Genomic DNA, 24171 nt, shown 5'->3' with positions numbered 1-24171 from the left:
GGAGTCTTTGCAGTGTCTAAGCTTACCTAAACTTTTAGAAGGCTTTTTTCCTGGAATTGCATCACTTCTGAACATGGCATATCCCTATTTAGGAGGGTATCAGTCACCAGGCTGAGCTATTGCTGTCTGGCATTGATGCCGTTAGCAACACTCCCATGCAACATTTCAATGACAATTGACAACAAATTTATTAACTAGAAACTAGGCAAAAGGCACAATGAATTGCATTATTCAAGTATTTGCATAGGTGCAGAGAGAGCATTATTGTAAACAATACATGGACCTAAGAGAAAGTGACACGTACTTTGTATATGTTCTCCCAAATAATACTTTTTTTTTTTTAATCACATTTTATTTTCTCCCCCACCTTCATTCACTCAGCTCACACATGCGGAAATGTAAAGTGATTTACTGAGTGTTCCCTTTTACGATATCCCAGAACTGCAGGGTTCAGGGCATGTCCAGTTGTTTTCTGAGCTTTGTGTCCCCTGGCTGTATTCCCCCACCCACTGAAGTCAGTGGAAAGTCTCCTAAGGATTTCAGTGGGCCCGGATCAGACCCAGAGGCTGTAGCTGAGGTGTTGCTGTCTGCAGGCGTTAATAAATGTGTGTGTGGTTTTAATAAGATGTCGAGCTATGTTCAAAATATGTATCTTCTGCTGATAGGGATTGAGGCCTAAAGCATGATGTGTCCTTTCCCCCCCACCCTGTGTCCATCTAGTCTGTAAGCTCTTTGGGGCAGGGACTGTCTACCACTCCTTGCACAATGGGGGCTCATTCTGGGTTGGCTGTAATAAACATGATTCACAGCAATGAATAGCATGGTGAAAAGCCAGCTAAAGTGGCCATTACAATCACCGGAAGATAAAAAAACCTCTGAGAAATAACTGGCTGCTGGTGCAAGTCCCTTCTTACCACCCTTCCTTCAGGGTCTTTTGCAAGGAAACCATACAACTAAAGAGGGGCCTACAAAAATACTTTGATTTCGTCAAACTGCAAATGGCTGCTTTTCATTGAAGCACTGATGCCAGGGGACAGTCATTAGAACCAGGTGTGGAGAAAAGCATTTCAAGGTTAGTGAGAGTCACAATCTCATTCACTTACGGCCCCGTTTGGGGGACATTATTGGTTGGTTTTTAAGGAGTATGAAAATCTTGGCAGAGGGTCCAAACTAACCATTTCAGTGAGTAGACAGCTGGATGGTAACAAAATGCCCCGTCTACTTATAGAACCTTGAGGAGGAAGAGGTGCTAATATTACAAAAAAATGGCTCGGTCTATCTTTAGATGCCAGCCAAACCCTAATGTGAACGTTTAGAGGTATTTCTTCATGGTCCACTAGCAATAATGGAATCACAACCCAGAACAGGGTTTTGCAGCAAATCGTAGGGTTTCTTACACTGTGCAGCCTGGACTATTTGGCTTGAAGATCTCTGTCCCTAATAAGTCTGATATGACATATCTTCTGCATCTCTAACTCCAGAATTGCTGATGTTCACACATGAAGTAATTTCAAGTAAAACAGAAAAATTGCTAGGGGGAACAAAATGTCCCAAATCTAAAATCCTGAGATAAAATGGGTGGAAACCCAAATCGGTTAAAAAAAACAAATTCACAATGTTAAGGATTAGGACCTTCAGTTTAAAGTGCACATGGACAACTGCCTCCACCAGGTCCATTTAGAGGAGAGTTTGGATTCAATCAGTTGTCCAACAAAAGCACCATATGTCATATAAATCTTCCATTGCTCTCCCAACTGGGAAGCTTTAAAGTTGCGTTTCTTGTTAGTCTGGTGACCAGGTACCCAGTGTTGCTCTGTATTGCTCAACATGGAATGGAGGCTGATGGGCTATATACAGAAAATGTACCGGTCTGGTTAGCTGTGGTACCACATTATGGCAGGAAGGTTCCACCACCCGGACTTCATTTTAACTCCATTTGTTTGTTCACCCTGTATTTTCTTTAGACAGTTTTTCTGTAGTACCTAGTCTAAGTCCAAACGACACGGATAAGGGCACATAAACCAAGCTGGAAATGCCACTAGATCTTACACTTACATTAATAAGACAAGACACAGCGGAATCGAGCAGTTAATGCAACACGACCAACTGGCGGTGATGGAAAGGATTTTGCTCAGGATGATCTGGTTGGGAAGAGGTTCCAGCCCAAACTCATCAGCAAGTCCAGGTTACTTCAGCGTAGCATATTTTCCACTGTTTCCTTCCCTGCTGCTGGCCAGTCAAGTCAATGCCCAGGGAAACAGAATGGACTGAAGACTTTGATAGCAATGTAGCAGTGACACACACGTGGCTGCTCTGGACAGACCGAGGGAAGCAGAGTGGCTTGATCCTTAGAGCACCGCCTGTCAAGTCCAGCAGCTGACAAATTCAGATCACTGAGCACTGGAGCACTAAATTACTGATAAAATATAGAGTAGAGGTGTAGCTATGTCAGCCCCAAGATATTAGAGAGCAAGGTGGATGAGGTCATATTTTTTAAAATATGGAGCACGCTCTCTCCCCAGCCCCCCTCTTTTGCATTATACATTGCACAATAATATTTCACTGCCATTTTAAACAAATAACTCCTGTATTGCAGGAAGCCAAAGGCACAGTGGGCCAAATTCAGCCTTGGCATATACTGATGCAATTCCCATTGGCGTCACTAGGCGTTGCACCTGCCTACACCAGGACTGGTAGCGACATTCATTTGTGCAGGGCCAGATGTGGGCCAGGTGGGAAACATGAGGCCGGGGAGAGGGATCAAGCTCTGTACATAACCTGTGTATCTGCTTCCTGGTGACCAAGACATCCAGTTCCTTGTGAGATCCCAAGTCGACATGGAAAGAATCCCTGTTTGGCTGGATGACCCCAGCCCTGCAGCACAGAGTGCTTGGCCATCACTTTTTCAAGGTGTTCACTCCTCCGGCTAGCTTCACCGTTGAATTCTGGTGTGGGGAGTTACAATGAAAAAAAGACACTGAAATAAGTATTTGTGAAAAAGAAAAAGCTTCCCACTTGTTCTCATTCAGCTCATACCCAGAGGGGCAGACGAGGCTGTCTCAGTCCAGCCGACCGATAGAAGAAACCCTGGCAACTCAAAGTTCAGACCTGTATCCCGCTTCTGGCAGTGGCCCGCACCAGACTCTTCACAGGAAGGCGCAAGAATCCCCATAACGGGCACTTCTAGCGTAACCCACCCACAGGGAAAGTTTCTTCCTAACTCCAGGCAAGTAGAAGCTGGTCTCAGACTTTATAATAAGGTTTCATTTATAAGGGTGAGTCAATGATTAATAGACGCTATAAGCACATCACATGGATGAATAATATATTCTAAGCAAGAAACAAAGAACTTTGAATTCACATTCAGAAAAAGCATCTATATGGCCAAGCCTATAGGGTCCCCAACCTCAGGGCATAAGAAATGTTGCACATGACCTAAACCTTTCCTTGCAGTTTACATACATGAGTAATGTGTGTTACAGATGGTTATAAGTTAGTCACTGGACAGTGGTGTAGCTAGTTATAAGCCATGGTCTCAAACAATCCATAAAAATTGATTAACCATTTATTAAAACACCTATTAATCATTTAGCAACTCTTTATCAATGGAACCCTAATATAAAGAGTGACAAGATTGGAATTTTCCCTGAAGCAGGAAAGTTTATATCTCTTATAATTTTTGTCCAATCTAATATAACGGTGCATGTTTTCAGTAGTCATATAAATGTCTAATTCTTTAGGAATCCTGTGGCAATGAGTTCTACAGGCAGTGTGTTGTGTTAAAGAATGTCTACTCTGATCAGGTCCAAATTGGTTGCCTTTCAGTTTCATTGGATGGCCTCCTTGTTCTGAATTTATGAAAAAGGGTAAATAGGAGTGCCTGAATTACTTTTTCTATAGCCTTTATTATTTTGTACACACCTACTGTCATGTCCTCTCTTATTCTTCTCCTTTCAAAATACCTCCTCAGTGGCCATTCTGACTAATCTTTTATGTCACCCATCCCTGGACCCCAGAACGGAACACAGGTTTCTAGATGAGGGCCTACCATCAATTTATAATTATACACTGCCATCGTCATATGGTCAGTATTTTTTTCTAGCCCATTCCTAACATATCCAACATGGCTGCCACTATATAATGGGGAGAAGTTTACATTGAGCTATATCCACAGTGACAAATCAAGTCTTTTCCTTGAGCGATAAAGAGCTTATTTAAAAAACAGCCTGGTGTCTGAGCAGCTAGAGTCCTTCCTTCCAGCGTGTATTGTCCTGTATTTAGCCTCCATGAATTTAATCTGCCATCATGCTGGCCAGTCTCTTGGCTTTGAAATTCCTCAGTGCCTCACTAGTCTTGACCAATGTAAATAATTGTCTGTCATCAGCATGTTTTGCCATCTTGCTGCTTGTGCCCTTCTCTAGAAGACCATTAATTAGCGTAGAGATTTAATCTCTGGGAAAGTGCTACGGTCACTAGAGAATTAAAAAGCAACTCAACTGCTGTGTAACCCAGCCACAGTGTTGCCTAAATTTTTTATTTCTATTAAAGACTATTGTGAAACAGCCACTGTCCTCAGTATCCCTGGAGAACTGAATCCAGTCGATCGTTTAACCTAACAAATATGTAGTGAGAAATTAGCTAAAATCAGTGCCATCAACCCTACAACCACGAACCGGTGCGTGCAGCCAAGCACTCATAAGCAACCCAACCACAATAAACCAGCGAAGGAAAATATTTTGGGGATAAAACCTTCTTGTTTCCTTTAACCACACTGCACTAGTGGATTTTGTATTTTAATAGCAAGGTGATTTTATCTCTGGAACAGCCGTGCTTCATGGTGGCGAGAGCATGCTGCTCTCCTCTGTGGTATTTTATACGTAAGTCCTACCTCTGCCGGTGGTAGGCGTCGCCCTGGGTGCCTTCCAGCAGTAGCTGGCGGTAGTTTTGTGGTGTTAATCTTTGGCACAGTCCTGGGTCCAGTAGGAACGGGGTTAGCCGGCAAAGCTTTCTGTGGTGGGCGGGGTCTAGCAGTATCCTAAGCAAGAAACAAAGAGCTTTGAATTCACATTCAGGAAGAGCACCTCTATGGCCAAGCCTATGGGGTCCCCAACCTCTGGGCATAAGAAGGGTTTGCAGCCAATTGCACACGACTTAACCCTTTCCTTGCAGTTACTGAGAGCCTAGAATCCCATGTAGTGCATCAGCACAAGCCCACTGCCGGCCCTGACACATCACAACATGCCCAGGCTGGTGGTCTCAGCAAAGAGGCTGAAGACTGAATGGACATGGGGGGAGAATGGCTGTCTCCCTCCGAATCACAGAGGCAGCTGCCCATGTTCTCTGCCTGTTCTGCCCATGACTAGAGCACTTCTGCCTCCAGAGTTTGTAATTTGCATCATTCCCTGATTTGGATTGGGAAGTCTCAGCCCAGTACTTAGACCCATAGACTTTAAGGTCAGAAGGGACCATCATGACCATCTAGTCTGACCTCCTGCACATTGCAGGCCACAGAACGTCACCCACCCACTCCTGTACTAGACCCCCAACCTCTGGATGAGTTACTGACATCCTTGAATCATGGTTTAAAGCCTTCAACTTACAGAGACTCCACCTTTTAAACCTGCAAGTGACCCATGCCCCATGCTGCATGACAACACACACACACACACACACATATATAAAATATACAAAAAGAAAAGGAGTACTTGTGGCACCTTAGAGACTAATAAATTTATTAGAGCATAAGCTTTCGTGAGCTACAGCTCACTTCATCGGATGCATTTGGTGGAATGAATGGACACAAATCAGACGTCAAGAATCACAACACTCAAAAACCAGCTGGAGAACACCTCAATCTCTCCGGCCACTCGACCACAGACCCAAGAGTGGCTATACTTCAACAAAAAAGCCTTTTTGTTGATGAAGTGAGCTGTAGCTCACTAAAGCTTATGCTCTAATAAATTTATTAGTCTCTAAGGTGCCACAAGTACTCCTTTTCTTTTTGCGAATACAGACTAACACGGCTGCTACTCTGAAACCTGTCATAAAATATACAGGCACACGCACACACACACACACCAGCATCTGATTGCAACTAGATTTTTTAATACAAATGAGCAGAATAATGACTCTTATCATGCAACAAACAGCTGCCCATGGGATACGCTCAGTGTTACATTTTCTATTCTTATAACCCACATTCAGTGCAAAATAAATGACTCTTGGGAGCAGGCATCCAGAGAGGACCTACTCACGTGGCACTGCTTAGATTCTGTGTTTAGCCCTTGTGCTGCAGATGCTGATGTAATAAGCAAGTCTGCCTGCATAGGTTGGAGGGCACCTCAAAATCCCCCATGTTCAGCTGAACTCATCCAGATGCAACACTCGATGGTTCACATCAGCTAATGCTTGGGTATTTATCACCACTAACTCACAAGTCCCGCTTTTGTGTTCAAGGGGGAATTTCTAACGCCTTCAATGCAGACTATCAACACCTGTGTCCAGAGAGTCCTTATAGGTACAGCAAGTGCTCCCTTTCTCCTTAGGAAAGACACTGACATGGGGAAATACAGTGAAATTAATCTCTGGGGCCTTAATCCAATCAAATGATAGGGGATCTTCCTTCTTGAAACCTCCACAGAAGCGTTCCTCTGCTGTAGGTCTGACTGAGACAACCTCAGCTGCATGGCATATCTGGTTGTCACAGAGAAGAAACTTGTCTGGAGGACACTTGTCAACAAACAGCCATGAGGGATATTTTCTCATTATTGATCAGAGGCCGCTTCCTGCTTTTGTTTGTATTTTTTCCTAATTGCAGAACTGTCCATAGGAACAATGGAGCTAGAAATAAGTCCCATACACTGAAATCCTGTGTGACTTGGTGTTTTGTTCTTATTTCTCCGCTACATTCTTTGGAGATGCTATCTGAAGCCAAATTCCTGCTGCTTCCTATGATGCAGCTCTCTGCTGGCATGCATCTTTGGAAGGCTTTCCTCTGGTTCTGGCCCGAAGCTCGTAAAAGGGCTTTCAAGGAATTGTGGGTGGTTTAAAGAGGGTTGTTTGCTGCCTTGACTGAAGGAAATTTAGCAAATCAATTACACGCTGCATGAGGCCCGACAGACATGGAACAACCTAACGTATAATCCAAGTGTGGCCAACCTGCAGCCACACAGAGTTACACTGCAGCCTAAGGATGCACCTCCAGGGAATGCTCCTGGAGGTGACAGGATCGAGATGGAGTATTGTATTGATGGGGCCTCTCCTTGATTGCTAATTGCATGCTGGGGGTTGTCGTCTCCATAGGCTATAACTCTATAAAAGTCAAGAGTGACTGCAATCTGCTTCTTTAATACAAAATGGGTGTGGCCCTTAGGCTCCTGGCAAGTTGTCAGCAGGTACGTTTACACAGCAAAGACAAACCAGCAGCTGGCCCATGCCAGCCGATTTGGACTCATGGGGCTCTGGCTGTGGGGCTGTTGTGTAGACTTCCGAGCTTGGGATGGAGCCCAGGCTCTGGGACTCGGCGCGGTGGGAGGGTCTCAGAGCTCAGGCTGCCGCCCGAGCCCTGAGGCATGGACCAGATGCAGGTGTCTAGTTGCTGCATAGACATACTCAGTGTGACCTCAGTTACACAAAGACTTGGTGCCCCTGCTGAAGGAAATGCTATTGCCTGACACTGGCTAACAGGCTGCTTTGCACCCAGCGGGACTGGCAGCAGAGGCATCCGGAGAACTGACGGAGCTGAATGAAGAATAATCACTGAGAAAGAGCACCCAGCACAGGAACATTCTCAGCTGCAGAAGGAGACAGTAGGAGCACATACGCAAACCTCCCCACTGGGAACAAATCAAACTGTCCTGCAGGAAGAGGTGTCCCAATGGGATTCATTCACCTGCATCTCGTCTCAAGAGATATGAATGAAACCTAAGTGAAAGCACAAAAGAACTGAGTCCTTGGTGGGTCCATACCACAAACTCCTGTGCACAGTTCAGCACAGCTTTTGGTCTGTGCTCAGAGAGAGCGCAGGTGGGGGAAATGCTAGTGACCATCACAACTCTCATGTTGCCATGAGCAGTTAGACTCCAGCGCATTCACTCAGAACAGTTGGCATGTTCCAACCACAGTAAAGGACAAACAGATATATGGCAAATTGCAATGTGATTCCTTTACCTGTGTGACTATGAGTTTTGGAGCAATGGGTGCTGGCCTGGTTGGAGGAATTCGTCTTGCAGTGTCCTTCGGAATCCCATCTATCCGATATACCGGACCAGGGGATTTCCTGGTGTCGTTGCTGTGGCCAGCTGGGAAAGCAGGTGGTTGCTGTATATTAGTTTTGAGATCTGGGGCTGGTTTGGGGTGAAGCACAGAAGGCTTCGATGGGATTTCTGGGGCGCAGGGAGCCTGCATACAAGTCACACAAACACAAGGCATTATTTCCACATCAGACATGCTGCCTTTTATACTCATTGTCACACCTCTGTTTCTTCCATGAGGCCTTCCAGCAATAGAGCAAAACGTGCTGACTACAGAGTCCTAAACTGACCAAGTGACTCTGTCTTTGGCCATGTATATCTAGCAAATGTTGATTATTTTAGATCATTTTGCCTGTAACACAGTCTATCCCAGGAAATTTACAAGTATCAGCAACGGGTGCATTGAATAGTGTAGAAAACCATTTGACTGTGATTTTCAAAGGAGCCAAAAGGAGTGAGTCTAGGGTTGTCAACTTTTTACTCACACAAAACCAACACCCTTGCCTTGCCCCGCCCCTCCTCTGAGGTCCCGCCCATGCCACGCCTCTTCTCCAAGGCCCCCCCTGCTCACTCCACCCCCCCCCATTGCTCACTCTCCCCACCCTCACTCATTCGCTCATTTTCACCAGGCTGGCTCGGGGGCTGGGGTGTGAGAGGCGGTGAGGGCTCCAGCTGGGGGGTGTGGGCTCAGGTGGGGCCAGGCATGAGGAGTTTGGGGTGCAGGAGGAGGTTCCAGGCTGGGGGGTGGAGCCAAAGGGTTTGGAGTATGGGAGGGGGCTCTGGGCTGATGATTGGGCTGTGAGAGGAGGTACGGGCTCTGGGCTGGGGGTGCGGGTTCCAAGGTGGGGCCAGAAATGAGGGGTTCAGCGTATGGAGGGGGCTCCAGGCTGGGGCAGAGGGTTGGGTGGTTTGGGGGGGGAGGCTCTGCCTGGGCGTGCAAGCTCTGATGTGGGGCCAGGGATAAGGGATTTGGGGTACAGCAGGATACTCTGGGCTGGGACTGAGGGGTTTGGAGTGCGGGAAGGGGCTCTGGGCTGGGGCAGGGGTGTGGGGTGTGTGAAGGCTCTGGCTGGGGGTGCAGACTCTGGGGTGGGGAACCTTTTTTCTGTCACGGGCCATTGACCCACAGAAAAAAAAAATCAATCCCGGGCCACTCAGCCGCCCGGGGCCGGCGTGGAGGCTCAGGGCTTCCCCCTGCAGTGGGCTGAGCTGGCGCTTGCCTGAAATGTGGTGGCCAGAACAGGACACAACACTTCAGCTGAGACCATAAAAGCGCAGAATAGAGCGGAAGAATTACTCCTTGTGTCTTGCTTACAGCACTCCTGCTCATACATCCCAGAACGATGTGGAGACAGAAGCAGACTCAGTTTAGCATTATGGCTGAACCATGCCTCTGGGTAGGTTTCCGGTGTCTTTGTCTCTACCTTTTTGTGTTCCTGTGGGGTTTTCAGCTTGAAGGCTGGATTTGCATGGCCGTTCACACCATACTGACCTGGAGCAGAGGCACTGCTGGCAATCAAGGAGAGAAAAGAGAAGAATGGGAGTTATTTCATTTCCTCTCCCCCCACAAATTCCAACAAGAAGTTTCATCAAAATTTGAAAACATCGACCAGCCCAACCAGCATGTCTAGCCATGTTGCCCTCTTGTGACTAAACTTTACCACACAAACTGCTATCCTGACATCCACAAACATGTGTGCCATTCATTAGTGGCTGCCTGGCCAACAGAATGGCGTATGGGAACATTCCCTTGTGCCTATTCTCCAAAGGGAAGTGTCTGAAAGTTCAGTCCATGGGGTGATCTGCATGGCATGAACCTTCTTCGGTGCTTCACAGGGAGGCGGATCATTAGATATAGGAGTTATTTGTGATTTCTCTTCTCTCTGACACTGGAAAAGTTTGGGACAGAGGGAGACAAAGAATAACCCTGAACATTCACCCAAACTGTTGGCTCCTCTTTGAAGGGATGATGGTCTCTTTTAGAGGCCGGAGTCTGTCCCTCCATTTATAGCAGCAAAACGCAACTGCTATTCCGATCAAAAGCAAGATGGAAACCAGGATTCCTGTTATCACTGGAACCAGGCCTGAGAGCAAGAAAACAGAATCAATCACTGTGTAAGGATCTTCCTTGCCCAACCCACACCATAGCTTTACTAGGGACCGGGAAGATAAAACGAGTTACACCCACTTTCTCGGGGCAAGGGCCCACTGTCCAGGCTGCCTCCGTTCCCAGGTTTGTTGCAGAACGGGGGTGCCCATCCATTGTTGCAGTGGCAGTTCTTGTTGCTGTTGCACACCTGTTTTGGGAACAGTTAGGGACTTGATTGGCAGCTGCTCAGCTCTGCTAGAATCCACGCACAGCAACAAACCAAACACCAGCCTCCAGCCCCTCACATGGGCCACATGGTAGAGTAGAAAGAAGAAAAGGAGGACTTGTGGCACCTTAGAGACTAACAAATTTATTAGAGCATAAGCTTTCGTGAGCTACAGCTCACTTCATCGGATACATTGTATTTTCCACTGAATGCATCTGATGAAGTGAGCTGTAGCTCACGAAAGCTTATGCTCAAATAAATTGGTTAGTCTCTAAGGTGCCACAAGTACTCCTTTTCTTTTTGCGAATACAGACTAACACGGCTGCTACTCTGAAACCTATGGTAGAGTAGGTGTTCAAAGGCACACGTTGGGAGTTAGGCACGCCGTCACTCGAATGGGATTAAGAAGCAGGAGACCAGAGGAGCTCATGTAAATGTGACACTAGAACTGAGTTTTTAAGTATAAATAGCTCCACAAAATGCCAGGCACAAACATATAGTGGCTTGTCCCCACCCCAGCCTGAAATGGAGACGAGACAGAAAGACACTCACCCCTTGCCCATGGCACTTCTTCCCACAGCCTTCAGAGTCAAAGATGGATGTGTTCAGGCAGTGTCCCTCGAAGCAAACCTGTGGGACCAGGAACCAAACACCCTGTCAGCTCTCTGTGGGAAAGACCATCCCATTGTTCCATGTTTGTACAGCACCTAGTGCCGGGGGGGCTGGCTAGGACTCATGGGGGCTACCAGAGTACAGATAATAATAATAATGTCAGAACTGAAGCCACGGCAGCAGTGAAGTTCGGCTGGGCTCCAAGCAAATGTCCATCCCCCTCTTGCCCCCCCAGTGAATGGAACTTCAGACACATGATGGAGAAACTGAGGCTAAGAGTCCAGTTGACTTGTCCAAAGCCACGCAGTAGGCCTGTGTGAGAGCTGGTATTAGTTCTTGACCCCCTAACCTGGTGCTCGTCGCTCTAGGCCACTCTATCTGAGAGCACAAGACTCAGATCTAACATCGTCCCCCTCTTTCAAAGCTCTGAGGCGCGGCCTTTTGGTATCAGTGTAAAAAGGAGCCTTCTTTTGCTGCTCGAGAGAGAGGGAACTATTAGAAACACAGGAGTGGGAGGGACATCCTAGATCATCACGTTCAGCCCCTGCTATAGCAGGTAGCCTGCGGTAGGGATGCAGTGCTATCTCTCAACAAGCATGCAGAAGCAGTGCGATAAGAAGTTGCTCAGGTGACATACATAACAATTCCTCAGAAGGGCATGAAGCCTCAGGTGAGAATTGATTAATAACCATAGAACATTTTCCAGCTGGCAGAGCCACACCCAGACCCAGCCAACAACACTGTGGTACGCGACTGTACCTACATGATTGTTCCCACACTTTGTTCCCGTCATCACCAGGCCAGGGTCTAGCATATCCCCTTCACTCTCTTCAGCACCATACACGTGGGTCCCCCGACACTTGATCGGCCTTCCCTCCACCATGATGGTTGTGTCTATCGGGACAGCTCTGGACTCCAGCGGCTTGGAAGCAGAGCTCTGGCACTGTATCTTCCCACATTTTGCATCTCTGTTTGAAACATGGAGACAGGATGAAGGGTTGCATCGTGCCTTCTGGTTAACGTTTCCACTTTATTCCCACAGAATTAAGAAAATTCACATTAAAATCAACAGATAGGAGGGGGCGCTGACCAATTTCTGAACTTACGTCAAGACAATAACATTCATTGGTTCAGTAGCAACAGAAATAATGAGCCATTGAGAGCCGTCTTAAGGAACAATCCTAAGGAGACAGGCTTTGTCACCATTTCACCTACGTACCTGGGGTTAGCCAAACCCAACAGAGTCATAAACAGGACACAGGACTGCAGGGCCCTTCACCCCACTGTGTGTTAAGACTGTTCAGTCTGAATGGATGGCCATGGAGATGAACATGAACGCACCTTTTAGACATTATAAATATTGGGCCTGGCCGAATAAGAGGAAACAACACTTAGCAAAACTTTTTCAAAAATTTCCTTCCCTGTTTACTGTTGGGTAGAAATCTCATCCTTTTTTCTTCAAAATTCAAGGGTTTTTTTGGTGAAATCTTTAAACTTGAAAAAATTTTGAGCAGCCCAAATAAATATCAATGCTACTATCATAAAGAACCGCACAGTTCTAATGGGGATAAGGGCAGTCTGACTGCAGGGAGAGGGCATTAATATGAAGAGAGTGTATCTTGCTTTAATCTGGTGCTCCTTATCTTAGGAAACATCACTTCCCTACTAGCAGTTATCAGTGGCCATTCTGCCTTCTACCTCGTCTCACACTTCCTGTATGTGCCGTAGACATCCTTCCCACAGTTCCCATAGGTGTCGCCAGCAGCATTAACCTTCTCAAAGCACAGGTCAGGTGCAGGCCTCGCTCCTGTATGGAAGAGACTCATGTGACAGATTCTCGGGGAAGGTGGAGGCTTCCTAGGGTGACCAGATGTCCCGATTTTATAGAGACAGTCCCAATATTTGGGGCTTTGTCTTATATAGGCGCCTATTGCCCCCCACCCAGTCCTGATTTTTCACACTTGCTATCTGGTCACGCTATGGCTTCCTCAAAACCAGCACTTGTTCATTCTTTTCCCTGACAAGTTGACGGACGAGAACCTACTACTACTTCCTCCCAGTGTGCAGTGCAGGAGAGGTTTTCCCGCCGAGCATGGACAGCCTGGGACAAGTCCTCAGGAACAGAACACTGCTGGGTGATAGCAAACAGGTGGAATGCTGAGCACAGCTGGAGCTTTCTGGCTGGCTGTCATTGGTATAATTTGCACAAGCACTTGGGTTTGCATTTGTGCTTCCTCCAGCCCCAACTGGCTTCTCCTCGATCACATGTTGAAGTCACAATTCCATGCTTGTGAGGTCATAATCTGTCACTGTAGAAATCTACAAGTCCTCTGTTTATCTGAAAACAGATACAACACGGGCAGAGGAAGTACAAGCTTCTGCGTGCTGCCCCTCTATGCCTCAACTCTTCCTGGCCACTTCTGGAGACAGTTATGGGGAGGGAGCATAGTATAGCATACAGGGCACTGGCCTACAAGTCAGGAGACCTAGGTTCAATTCCTAAGGTGGCCAATGACCTGCTGAGTGACCTTGGCCACCTCATATTCCCTGGTTGTGCTTGTTTCCCCTCCCGCCCTTTGTCCGTCTGGTCTATTTGGATTGGAAGTTCCTCCAACTGGGGATTGTCTCTCATTACATTTGTACCATGCCCAGCACAATGTGTCTCGATCTCACTAAGGGGTCCTAGGCACTACCATAATGAACAATAATAATAATCTAAAGCAGACCATCTCACCAGGGAGCCTACTTCTCTGCAAGACACTCTCCTTACCAGGTCCCCAGAGCTCCAAGCACTGCTGCTCGTACGTGAGACACATGCCAACGTAGCAATACGCCCTCCCTCCTGCACACGGAGTACCGTCCAGTTGGTAGAAGTTGGCAGGACAGAATGCTGACTTGCCAGTGCAGTGCTCTGGCAGGTCACAGGGTCTAGATGTCTCCCTGCAGAGAGTTCCTGGAGCCATCAGCTAAAGAGATGGAGGGGGAGGAAAAAATCAACGGTTACTTCTTGCCTGACTGCAACAGGCTTTTGTTTCTCTATGGTAAGAAAAATCTACAAGCTGTCTAAACTAGCCATCCCTCAGCTCATAGTCATAGCCAGGCTCCAAACCGCCATCAATTGAACTTTCATTAACTAGCTAGACTTGTTTAAAAGCAAGTTAATCTGTTTAAGCCCTTGCCCATCTCAGGTTAAAATGAGCGAAGTACAGTACCAGGGTGCAGTGAATATCTTTCATCTCTAGGACAGCTGGGAACCCAGGCCTTATCACTGAAATGCTGTTAGCGTCTCGCAGCCCAGTGGAGATCAGCATGGGCACATTGTCACAATGATTGTGATTGCTTGCACACCTTTTCTGGAAGGGGAGCCTGTGTGAGGATTAATCGTCTGGAGAAACTGTGGGGGTTTGAACTTGGGACGTTGGGCTCCAAAATCAGAAATATGTTCCCGCAAGATCTAACGAGACAGCAACCCTGTTTGACGCGAGCAAGGCAGTCGGATTGTTTCAGGGGAGGGCTCTGTTTGACATATATTTATATATTTACACATCGCTCATTACACCCAATGTGTTGAACAGAGAGACATCTGGTTGTAGAGTTTACATCCACTGGGCCAAGCAAGTGTATTATTTGCAGAACTCAAGTCCTCTACACCTAGGCTTGGAAGGAGTTAAAACAACCAGGCTATTTTGACCAGACTTTCCTAGGGAAGTGGAGATGTAAAGTGAGATCCAGACATCCACAGCACACGCCCTGCTGATGGCGTTTCTCCAGTTACCTGCTATGTTAGAGGAATTCAACTGTTCACTAAAAGGCTAAAGACAACGATAACATCCAGTCGAACCCCCACAAGGAAAACGCTCCCTGTTCTCATGTGCAGGTTTCTCCTTGAATATAATTTCACTCTTTCACCAACCACTGGGGCAGAACACAAAAATGATCAATAAACTGGTAACATAATCCACCAGGGAACCTACACTCCAAGCCCTGCTGTGCCAGTTGTCTACTTGGAAACAGAAGCTTGTCCCCTGATACGGTTTAACCCCTTGTAATCACAGCACGGCACCAGTGTAAGCCATAACAGATGGTGCTGGCCTCCCCAGGGTATGGAAGGTGGAAGGGAAAGGGAGAAAACTAACTTCTCAACTGTCTAGACTGCCCACATTTTTTTTAAATTGCAGAAGCCTGCAGAATTCACTCCATTGATCACAGGAGAGGCTACAGGCAGTAACAAAGTGACAGGAACTGAATCCAACTGGCCACGAATTTGAAATGACAGGGACTATGACCCACCACTACTATGCACAAGGACAGCATACGCTTCACACAACTCTCCAATGGAGCAATGAATTAACCTACATTATGTACTGAAATCTTATTCATATAAATGACAAAGATTTGCAAACATTTCTAGAAATGTTAGCTGCCTCTGTTGTTGGGGACCCAACGTTAGGTACCTGAAGAGCTGTGCTTTGCAGAAAGTGTTGAGTATCCATTCTCTGAAATTCTGGCCCCTTTAATGGGTCTGACACTGGGCACCCAAAACCATGAGTCACTTTTGAAGATCTTGGCCTATACTACTGACAAGCTTAGGACATCGGGATTTGGGACAAAAGGATATTTTCCTTCTCCTCCACAGCATTTTTCAAAGCAATACATATAAGGCCACAGCCTCAAAGACAGCCTCCACCTTTGTGCTTGAAGTCGATGGCAGGCAGCGAGCAAAGTGGGTACAAACACAGATGTCTCACACCCTGAGTGGTGAACGCGACCAGGTTGTTAGATCTCTACATTCTACCATTTGCCCCACTGTTGACTGCAGGTCCAAAATCAGGGGGCTGGGATCCATATGAAAATGTCTTCCTGGAGCCTGGCCAGTAATATGGGGCCTCAGTGAGCTAATGACAGGGATCTATCAGCTGTAGGTGTCTGTATGTGCCTATCACCATGGCATCTGTTGCCTTTGGACAGAAGGGAAAGATACTTGCGTAGGAGAATGCAACTGTATTTAAATGTGCATGTTGTATACAAGCTGCTTCCCAAATATTGTGTAGAGATGAATAATAGCAGAGGGGCAAAGAAACTAGAAGGCATAAACAAGATACATCTGCCTGCCGTGGAGAATCCAAACACTGCTCGGGACTGTGTTACGTACTGTGATGGGGCAAGGCCAGATGGCTATGGAAGAGTAATGGGAGATAGATATATTAGCTCCAGCTAAACAAATCCCTGGTACCAGGATAAGTGAAATGGCAGCTGCTCCAGGGCAATTAAGGCACCTGGGGTCAATTAAGAACTTTCCAGAAGGCAGGGAAAAGGCTAGGTTGATTGGGACTCCTGAAGCCAATCAGGGGCTGGCTGAAACTAGTTAAAAGCCTCCCAGTCAGTCAGGTGGGGGTGCATGTCAGGAGCTGTGGGAGGAAGTTGTGCTGTTGGAGAGGCTGAGTAGTACACACCATATCAGGCACAACGAAGGAGGCCCTGAGGTAGGGGGGAAGTGGAGCTTGAGGAAGTGAGGGCTGCTGTGGAGGAAGTAGCCCAGGGAATTGTACATGTCATGTTTCTAAAAGGTCAGCTACCATAGCTGATACTATTAGGGTCCCTGGTCCGGAGCCTGAAGTAGAGGGTGGGCCCGGGCTCCCCACACCCCACCTTTGCCCCCTGTTTAATCACTGAGACTGGGAGACAACAGAGACTGTGCAAGGAAGGATAACTTCTCCTCACCTCCCTCACTGGCTTATGATGAAAATGGCTCAGTAGACTGTGACCCTTGTCTCTAGAGAAAGAAGGGTTACGTGGAGGGTCTCAGTGAGCCTCTGAGGCTAGCGAAATCCGCCAGGAAACGCAGGACCCATGGAGGCAAGGACAGAACTTTGTCACAGTATGTCTTTTCAAATAATTGGAGGGAGGATGCTCCTCTCTCCATCAGTTTCCCCTCAGCCACTCCCCTGCTCTAACAGCCCCCTGACCAACTTCTCTCTTCTTTGCTAGTACAGGGAAGATGCAACAGGCCCCACCTTGCACTGGTGACAGCAGGTTCCATGAGCACACTCGGCGCCAGGCTTCAGGGAGCAATCGATGGCGTTGCAGCAGGGATTATTGCACTCCTGAGAGAGAGGAACAAGAGACGTGCAGTGTTTATAAGGCAGATGTTCTGAGCTGGAAACACCCATGTGGCCAGTTTCCAGGGCGGGGCTTATCCCATTCTTGTTGATGATGCACACAGTGTATCTGCCCTCCTTCCTCTCCCTGCATGTTCAGTGCAACTGGCCCTCCAGAAAGCCCCACACTTGTCTTCTAGCCACAGCCCTGCTGCTAAGCCGTGTGTGTCCTGGCAGTAGTATGCTATTGACATCCCTTCTAACGAATGGAAGGTTAGATCACGCTGTGTGCATTTCAACTGGTGGCTCTGGGCTGCTAGTCCCCGGAGGGTTCCATCTTATTCTGCTAACTCACAGAGAGGATAACACAGGGAAGCACAGAATGAAAGAAAGGAGGTGACCTGACATGTTCAGAGATGAAGCTGCACATAATTACAGTGAGCCTGGCAAACTGCAATGCAGAGGAGGCTCGTACGGCTGTCAGAAAGGCCAGTGAGTCTTCTACCCATATTTTTTCTGATTTAGATCTGGGTCCAAATCGATTGCGGATTCCAGATCCCTGAACTTCAGGGCTACTTCAAACCTACTTCTGGCTTTGAATTTTTCAAATGACTCCCCCCTCTTTGCATTAGGTCAAACCAGAGGCGCCTGGACTATCTAAAATCTAGAACTCAATGCAAATGTTGTGGTGTGTCCAGTCTATCCATGTAGTTTAACCATATTTTAGGGCTGTGTTGGTGGAGTGATTGCATTAAGATGGCAACTAGAATACTCACACCTAGCTCTTATGTAGCACTTCTCATTGGTAGATCTCAAGCACTTCACCCCCATTATCATTATCCCCATTTTACAGATTGGGAAACTGAGGCACAGAATGGAGCTGTGATTTGCACAGGGTTAGCCAGCAGGCCAGTGGCAGAGCCAGGAATAGAAGCCAGACTAGTGCTCTATCCACTAAGCTAAAGGACTTCTCTACACTGAACTCCCATCCTTCCACTCATGCAAATGCTCTTCCCATTTATTTTCTTTGTTTCTTTTGAACCAGACTCACCAGTCCATGTGCATTTTTAAAATATGCTCCGTGGTAAGTGCTTTAGCTTAGTATAGTTCCTAAAGATACAAGCATCCAGCTTGCGTGCTCTCTCCATACATGTCTCCTACCAGCATGCATGCTGGATGTTCTCTGCACATGCCTTCTGCCAAAAGCAGTGCTGAAGGTGTAACCACTCCTGCAAGGGGTCATCGGCAGGGATTAATCCTAAAATCTTCAGCATCAAAAGCACAGACTTCTGTCACCTGAGCTAAAGAAGTCACTTCATTAGCAGATATCAGTAGTAGGCTCTTATCTTCTATGTACATCAGCCACTAGAGGGGGACATGACCCATTTAGCTAGCAAGTTACAAATGCATGTTACCATTATTGTTTGTATTGTGGTAGCCCGCAGAGGCCCCTGTTGGGAGTAGGGATGCATTGTGTTAGGTGCTGTACATACAGTTAGACAAGGTCTCGGCCCTAAAGAGCTTTACTATCTGATGGAAATTGCACCCATGTTAATTATACCTTACATATGCGTGTCTCCTGCACCTATAAAAGCTGTGCACATACCATGGGTTTGTGTACCTGTCGGCTGCTTCGCACTTGCATCATTTTCTCCCATCTCAGCCTCAAACAATTAGATCTAAACGAGAGTTACCTCCACTTCTCCGCAGTCACATTCCTCCCCATCTTCCAGGTAACCGTTTCCACACCTCTTCCCGCCATATAAAGTGTTGGGGTCTGGCATGTTGGAGAGACAGATCCCTCCGCCGGACTGCAGGTACCTGTCCAGCTCATTCCTATTGCACGTGTTGAATACCCTGGGGAATGGGTGCCTGTGCACGGATCAGGTCAGAAGAGCATCGCATTAGAGGAGATCTAGGGCATAAAGCATCAGAGCAAGTGCACACACAGGTAGAACTGCTCCTCCTCTGAGGGCTGGGCCCCCACCGGGACTACAGTGAAGTTGCACAAAGGGTGAATTTGGCCTGTGTGGTCATGATCAGGTTCAGATTCCATCTTGTATCCAGGTTACATGGGACAATGAGTTTAGATTTCAGCTCTTTCCCCATGTGGGGGATTCAAGGTGGGAGAGTCTGGAAAAGGCACAGCTGTCACCCCACCCAAGAGGTTTTCTTAATTTAAAGTATTAGACTAAAACCCAGGCTCCATGTACGTAGCCCCCAAGGAGATATCCCCTTAGCCACTCAGTAGGACTTCTTCTGAACTGTTAGAGTAACTCTTAGAACCTGATACTTGACACTGAATAATTGGTTGTGAATCTGACTGATAGGAAGATTTATTCCCCCTCTCTGCTCCAACCTCCTACTCAAGTGGAACGGGTTTAAGTATGTTTTCTGTTACATGGCTTTTTAATTTCCTTTTGGGGTGTTTTTGTGTATATATACATGTTTGTTAGACTCATGCACATCATGTTGCATTTGTGTGTACACGCATGCCAACGTACTGCCACTTTCCCTCTTGATATCTTTGTTTGTTTGTGAAAACTCAATGATTTCAAAACAAAGGGTTTTAAAGATCGGCTTTTGTTAAACAACTTCAAATGTTCTTGGTTAAATGATGGGTTTGTTTCATTTCAATAAGAAGGGGGTGAGGAGTGGCGGGTGGGTTAGGGTTTTTAATTAGCACAGAGCCCAGTTCTAGAACTTCTAGAAACTTTTCTGGAATCTTGAGGAGTTAATTTTTCAGCAATACGAGGGTGTGTGGCTTTAAGGGAGGAGGGGAGAGCTAGAATTTTTATGTGTCTGAAGAAATACAGAACCCATGAAAAATTAACCTGGGAACCCCCCTGCGTTCACACTCTAGCTCTTCCTCCCTCTTCCCCTCAGGCCTTGCTGTTCCTTTTCTGTGAAATACAGACTTGTAACCACTCACCTGAAATAGAAGCAGAGGAGCATGGACCAAATCCATTTGCTGCACCACCACTTCCAGGGCAAAACTACGCTCTCACACCATTAACCTGTTAATTGCCCCCAGTGAATTGACATTAAGTGGATCTGAGTTCTCTTAACAAGAAGCTCATAACAGGCAAGGACAACCCCAGGTAAAGATCAGCTTAGAAACATGGCTCTGTAGCTGTGTCTTTTGACGGTCCCCCAGGTAATTGCTTTGCCCTGGGTTACCACATTGCCTGGGAATATGATCCCTGCTGCTGTACAGGTAAGAGTGCCTAACACCCATAGGGGTATTTTACATACAGAGCACATGCAACTAAATCAGCCCTCCTGCTGCAGGATGCATGCTGCAGGAATGCTTTGGCGGACCCCTTTGGGGTCGGTCATTTGGTAAGGGGCAGTTCACTTTAAACCGGGAATTAAACTAACTGCCAGTTGCCACGGAAGCGGTGTCTCTGTAAACCTATTACAGACAACACCCAGCGCTGGACCCAGCTCTACACTGCATTCTCCATGATCCCCATCCCGCCGGGTTCTCCGGGTGCAGCGGGTTTTGTTTTCCTCAGAGAGGATCATGGGAGAGCGACTCACCCTGTGGCAGCAGCCATGATGCAGCCTCCGTCATCAGCACGGGTGGCACAGCAGCCAGCTGAGTCGTGGCTCATGCCCAAGTTGTGGCCCATCTCATGGGCCACGGTGGCGGCAACACCGATGGGGTTGTCAGAATGGTCCTGGTCAGAATCAAAAAGCAGGGTCAGCATGTCACTGACACGTCGGCCGAGCGCTCGCGCCGAGCAGGGCTGGGCGGAGAGGTGCATTTTCTGCTGTGGAAGATGGGCCTGCAGCAAAACGCTCAGCCAGAGCAGCTTGCATGATGGGGCAGTCTGGATCCAGGTCTGGACACAGCAGCTCAGCTCTGCCTGTTTCAGATGTATGTTGCAAAGTGGCCTGCTGGCAATGAGCACCAATCTGTACTGCCCACGGCCTGTCTGTCTGGGCCATAATGTTGTATAATAGGCCTTTACATTTGGTTTAATTGAATATTGTTTATCATTAGGCCCTAGTAACCTTTTACACGACAGGAGTGGTGGCACCATGTGCTGGATTGCTGGCACCCAAGACTGAAGTCGTGAAGTCTTGTTTTCTACACACAAATGCTCCAGATACAACTCCCACCTCGATCTTCTCCCCACCAACATTTTGTCAGGACTGTGTGTGCCCGGGATGAATGAGGTACCCAGAGCCTTTCACTGATGCACGAAGAATTGTTACTTGGGGTTGTCTTTAACCTTTTATGAAAGGGAATGCTGGAGACCGACCTGGAAAAGCGTTTTCCCTCTTGGTTTTCTGGGAGGCAGCTATCACATGTATTTGCTACACACAGGTATTGCCTGATTAGTGGTTAGCAATAACTTACCATGTTCACCCCTCCAGATTGGAAATCGGAGCACATGGCCATCAGCGGAGCTAAGCCAATTGTGGTGCCCTGGAATGACATCCCACTGAAAACAATCCGGAGAAATAATGAAATGGGACAGCGATATAGTCTGAGGTGTTGTAGAAACCTATGTTGTCTGTAGCCCTATGAACTTACATCAGACCATAAGGAAATGGCTTCTTCGTTAATACCTTTCCTGCTAACTTCATAGTTTAGCTTTTCAGCTCCACCATTCCTCTTCTAGAGCTAATAGTTCACCTGACACCATGATCAAGCCATCTGGACTATGCAGCCAATCTGATTGCTTGTAATGGCCTGGTGACGTTCCTAGCAGATTACTGACTTCCTGGACTTGGAAACAAACACACAAGAGACTGTCCACTGAAAATCCACCCCAGGCTGTATCCTGAGCCCACTGCATGCTGGGGCCACACTTTGGGAATTTAAAGAGTGCTGGGTGAATACCCATGCAGTGCAGACATATTCTAGGGCTCACTAACTCAGTGCGTTGATTTAAGGAGTCCCCAGTGACCTGGAACGGTACACTGCCCTTTCAAGTTTTTAGGGTCTTATAAGAAAGCGGTGGCTTGGGGAATCATGTCTGACCAGACACCCAGAACAGTACCAAAAACAGGGTGAATCCGTCCATGAAAAACCCCACGGAAAAGGTGTTGCATCTCTGCATTTTCTTTTCACTGGCTCCCACTCCACTTCCCACTACCTGCTAATGGGAAACTCTCACTGGAGAAAGAGCCAGAACTAGGGAGCTACTACAGATTGTTCTTCTAACAGGCCCACCGTGCTGGCCCTGTATCCAGTGGCACTAATCAGATCAACAGAATGAGTCACTCTGATCAGTCAGCTTCCTCCCAGCCTGATGCACCAAGCATGTCAGAGGCAGAATGATGCACTTGCTAACACAGGCCCTGTCCCAGAACTGGCTGAGTGCCTCCAGCAATCTGCACCCACTGAAGACTGTACATCTTGCATTCCGGCCCAGATCTTCAGAAAAGTGGATGCACAATTGTGCATGCAAAGATGCGCAAGAATTTGCACGTGTATTATGCAAATAATGGAAATGGCAGTCCCCCATTTCAATGCACATGTACTGTGACTGCATATCACTTGGGGATATGCACCTTTCTAAGGCTCCAGCCCCATGAATGTATTCCAGCAAGAACCTTATCCCTGCTGATTTCATACCTTGTCCCCAGATCCCTTGGGCAGAGAGATCGTGTTATTCCAGGAAAAGCAACATACGTGATTAACTGGGCATTGTCGTGCTTTTTGCGGGCTAGCAGCTTGCGCCTCCAAGCGAGGAAGGACCAAAGGGTGGAATGTGAATTCTCGGTTACATCGCACTTATTTTGGTCAGTCCAGACCTCCAGCCCCACCAGGGCAATCCGAATGTTCAAGGACTTGTAAAACTAGAAGATGCACAGAGAGGAGAGGAAAGAGCCAATAAACTGATTGCTGCTGATTTTTCTCCTTGTTTTAAACCGTGAATATAAACAATGCGAAATATGTGACTTTTGTACAATTAGACAGAACCATAGGTTCAGGGAAAGTGGGTCTCCCTAGAAGCATGTTCTACCCTCAACTCCGGGATGGGAAGAGCCCTGTCAGCATCCAATACAAAACCCTTCCAAAGCACAATCTGGGCTGGATGCCAGATGTGGCACTTTCATTTTGTGGCTAATGGTAGTAGTTTGCTGTAAGTGATGAAGATCATCCACAATAACACATCTTTGAGAAGAAACAATTCAAAACACATCAAGATTTTCTTGCTAACACCCCTGTAAGGAAAGGGGATTCCCTCTCAGCTCCCCATCTCCAATGCCTCTGCTCAGTGGAACTGTTCTGGGGGTGCTGTCCAGTCTACACAGTGCCAGATCATCGGGGAGAAGGAGCCAAAGGGGAATTCCCTTTGCCAAGAAGGAAGCTTTCTTTCTGGCACAAGAAGTTCAGGTGATAGTGTTTTGCTGAGATTTCAGCTCCTTTCCCACCGGTTACACACCTGGCCTCACCTTATCTACGTAATTAGCAACTGCCACTAGTTTATTCTTCGTTAGTTGAAGGTCATAGTTATTCTTCTGAAACTGAATGAAATGAGCACAAATCAGCATCATCCTTTAAAAACAAACAAGAGCGTAACACATATTTAACCAGATCATGTTATTCTGAAAATACTGAGGTGACTAACCCAGTCAGTGCACATGTGGTGCCCAGGAGTCCTCCTTCAGTGTATACACCAGACCCCTGTTTGCAACAGGAGGAGCTACACATGTCTAGATCTCGTAGCACTTCTCCCCGTGCTCTGAGCTGGCGGCATCATATCACCGTGATGCTAGCCATCGAACAGAGCAACGCATGTACATCCCAGGTGAGAATCCCCTAGCCAGACAGTTACGTAAGGAACAAACTAATTTGCCATGTTACGCACAAGGTAATGTAACTTCATGCCTATAATTAGCACAACCACAGCACTTATCACAGAGGATTAG

General features: G+C 47.1%; 2 protein-coding genes across 7 annotated transcripts in view; one reads left to right on the top strand and one right to left on the bottom strand.

Moving 5' to 3' along the window:
- NIPAL4 (NIPA like domain containing 4) overlaps window positions 1-17316 on the top strand; it is a 38160-nt gene extending 20844 nt beyond the window's left edge. The window contains exons 7-8 of the transcript XR_006283144.1: window positions 5747-5751; window positions 17304-17316. The gene's annotated coding sequence lies outside the window, so the exon portion shown is untranslated. The remainder of the gene's footprint in view (window positions 1-5746; window positions 5752-17303) is intronic.
- Window positions 170-24171, bottom strand: part of ADAM19 (ADAM metallopeptidase domain 19) — a 54874-nt gene continuing 30872 nt past the window's right edge. For 5 of the 6 annotated variants that reach the window (XM_038414248.2, XM_043520264.1, XM_043520265.1 and 2 more), the window contains 16 exons: window positions 23695-23766; window positions 22928-23094; window positions 21647-21731; window positions 20821-20960; window positions 18972-19149; window positions 17194-17283; window positions 13950-14145; window positions 12878-12986; window positions 11943-12147; window positions 11120-11197; window positions 10441-10549; window positions 10192-10336; window positions 9677-9761; window positions 8170-8400; window positions 4889-5035; window positions 170-2945 (listed from right to left, as the gene is read on the bottom strand). In XM_038414248.2, the coding sequence (XP_038270176.1) occupies window positions 2898-2945; window positions 4889-5035; window positions 8170-8400; window positions 9677-9761; window positions 10192-10336; window positions 10441-10549; window positions 11120-11197; window positions 11943-12147; window positions 12878-12986; window positions 13950-14145; window positions 17194-17283; window positions 18972-19149; window positions 20821-20960; window positions 21647-21731; window positions 22928-23094; window positions 23695-23766 (2085 nt within the window). In that variant the 3' untranslated portion in view covers window positions 170-2897. The remainder of the gene's footprint in view (window positions 2946-4888; window positions 5036-8169; window positions 8401-9676; window positions 9762-10191; window positions 10337-10440; window positions 10550-11119; window positions 11198-11942; window positions 12148-12877; window positions 12987-13949; window positions 14146-17193; window positions 17284-18971; window positions 19150-20820; window positions 20961-21646; window positions 21732-22927; window positions 23095-23694; window positions 23767-24171) is intronic. The other variant, XM_038414249.2, reaches the window with a different exon arrangement.

The sequence above is a fragment of the Dermochelys coriacea genome, chromosome 8 (genome assembly GCF_009764565.3).
Source record: "Dermochelys coriacea isolate rDerCor1 chromosome 8, rDerCor1.pri.v4, whole genome shotgun sequence".
NCBI lineage: Eukaryota > Metazoa > Chordata > Testudines > Dermochelyidae > Dermochelys > Dermochelys coriacea.
Note: the sequence above shows the minus strand (reverse complement) of the source record. Positions and strands in the feature narration are given on the sequence as shown.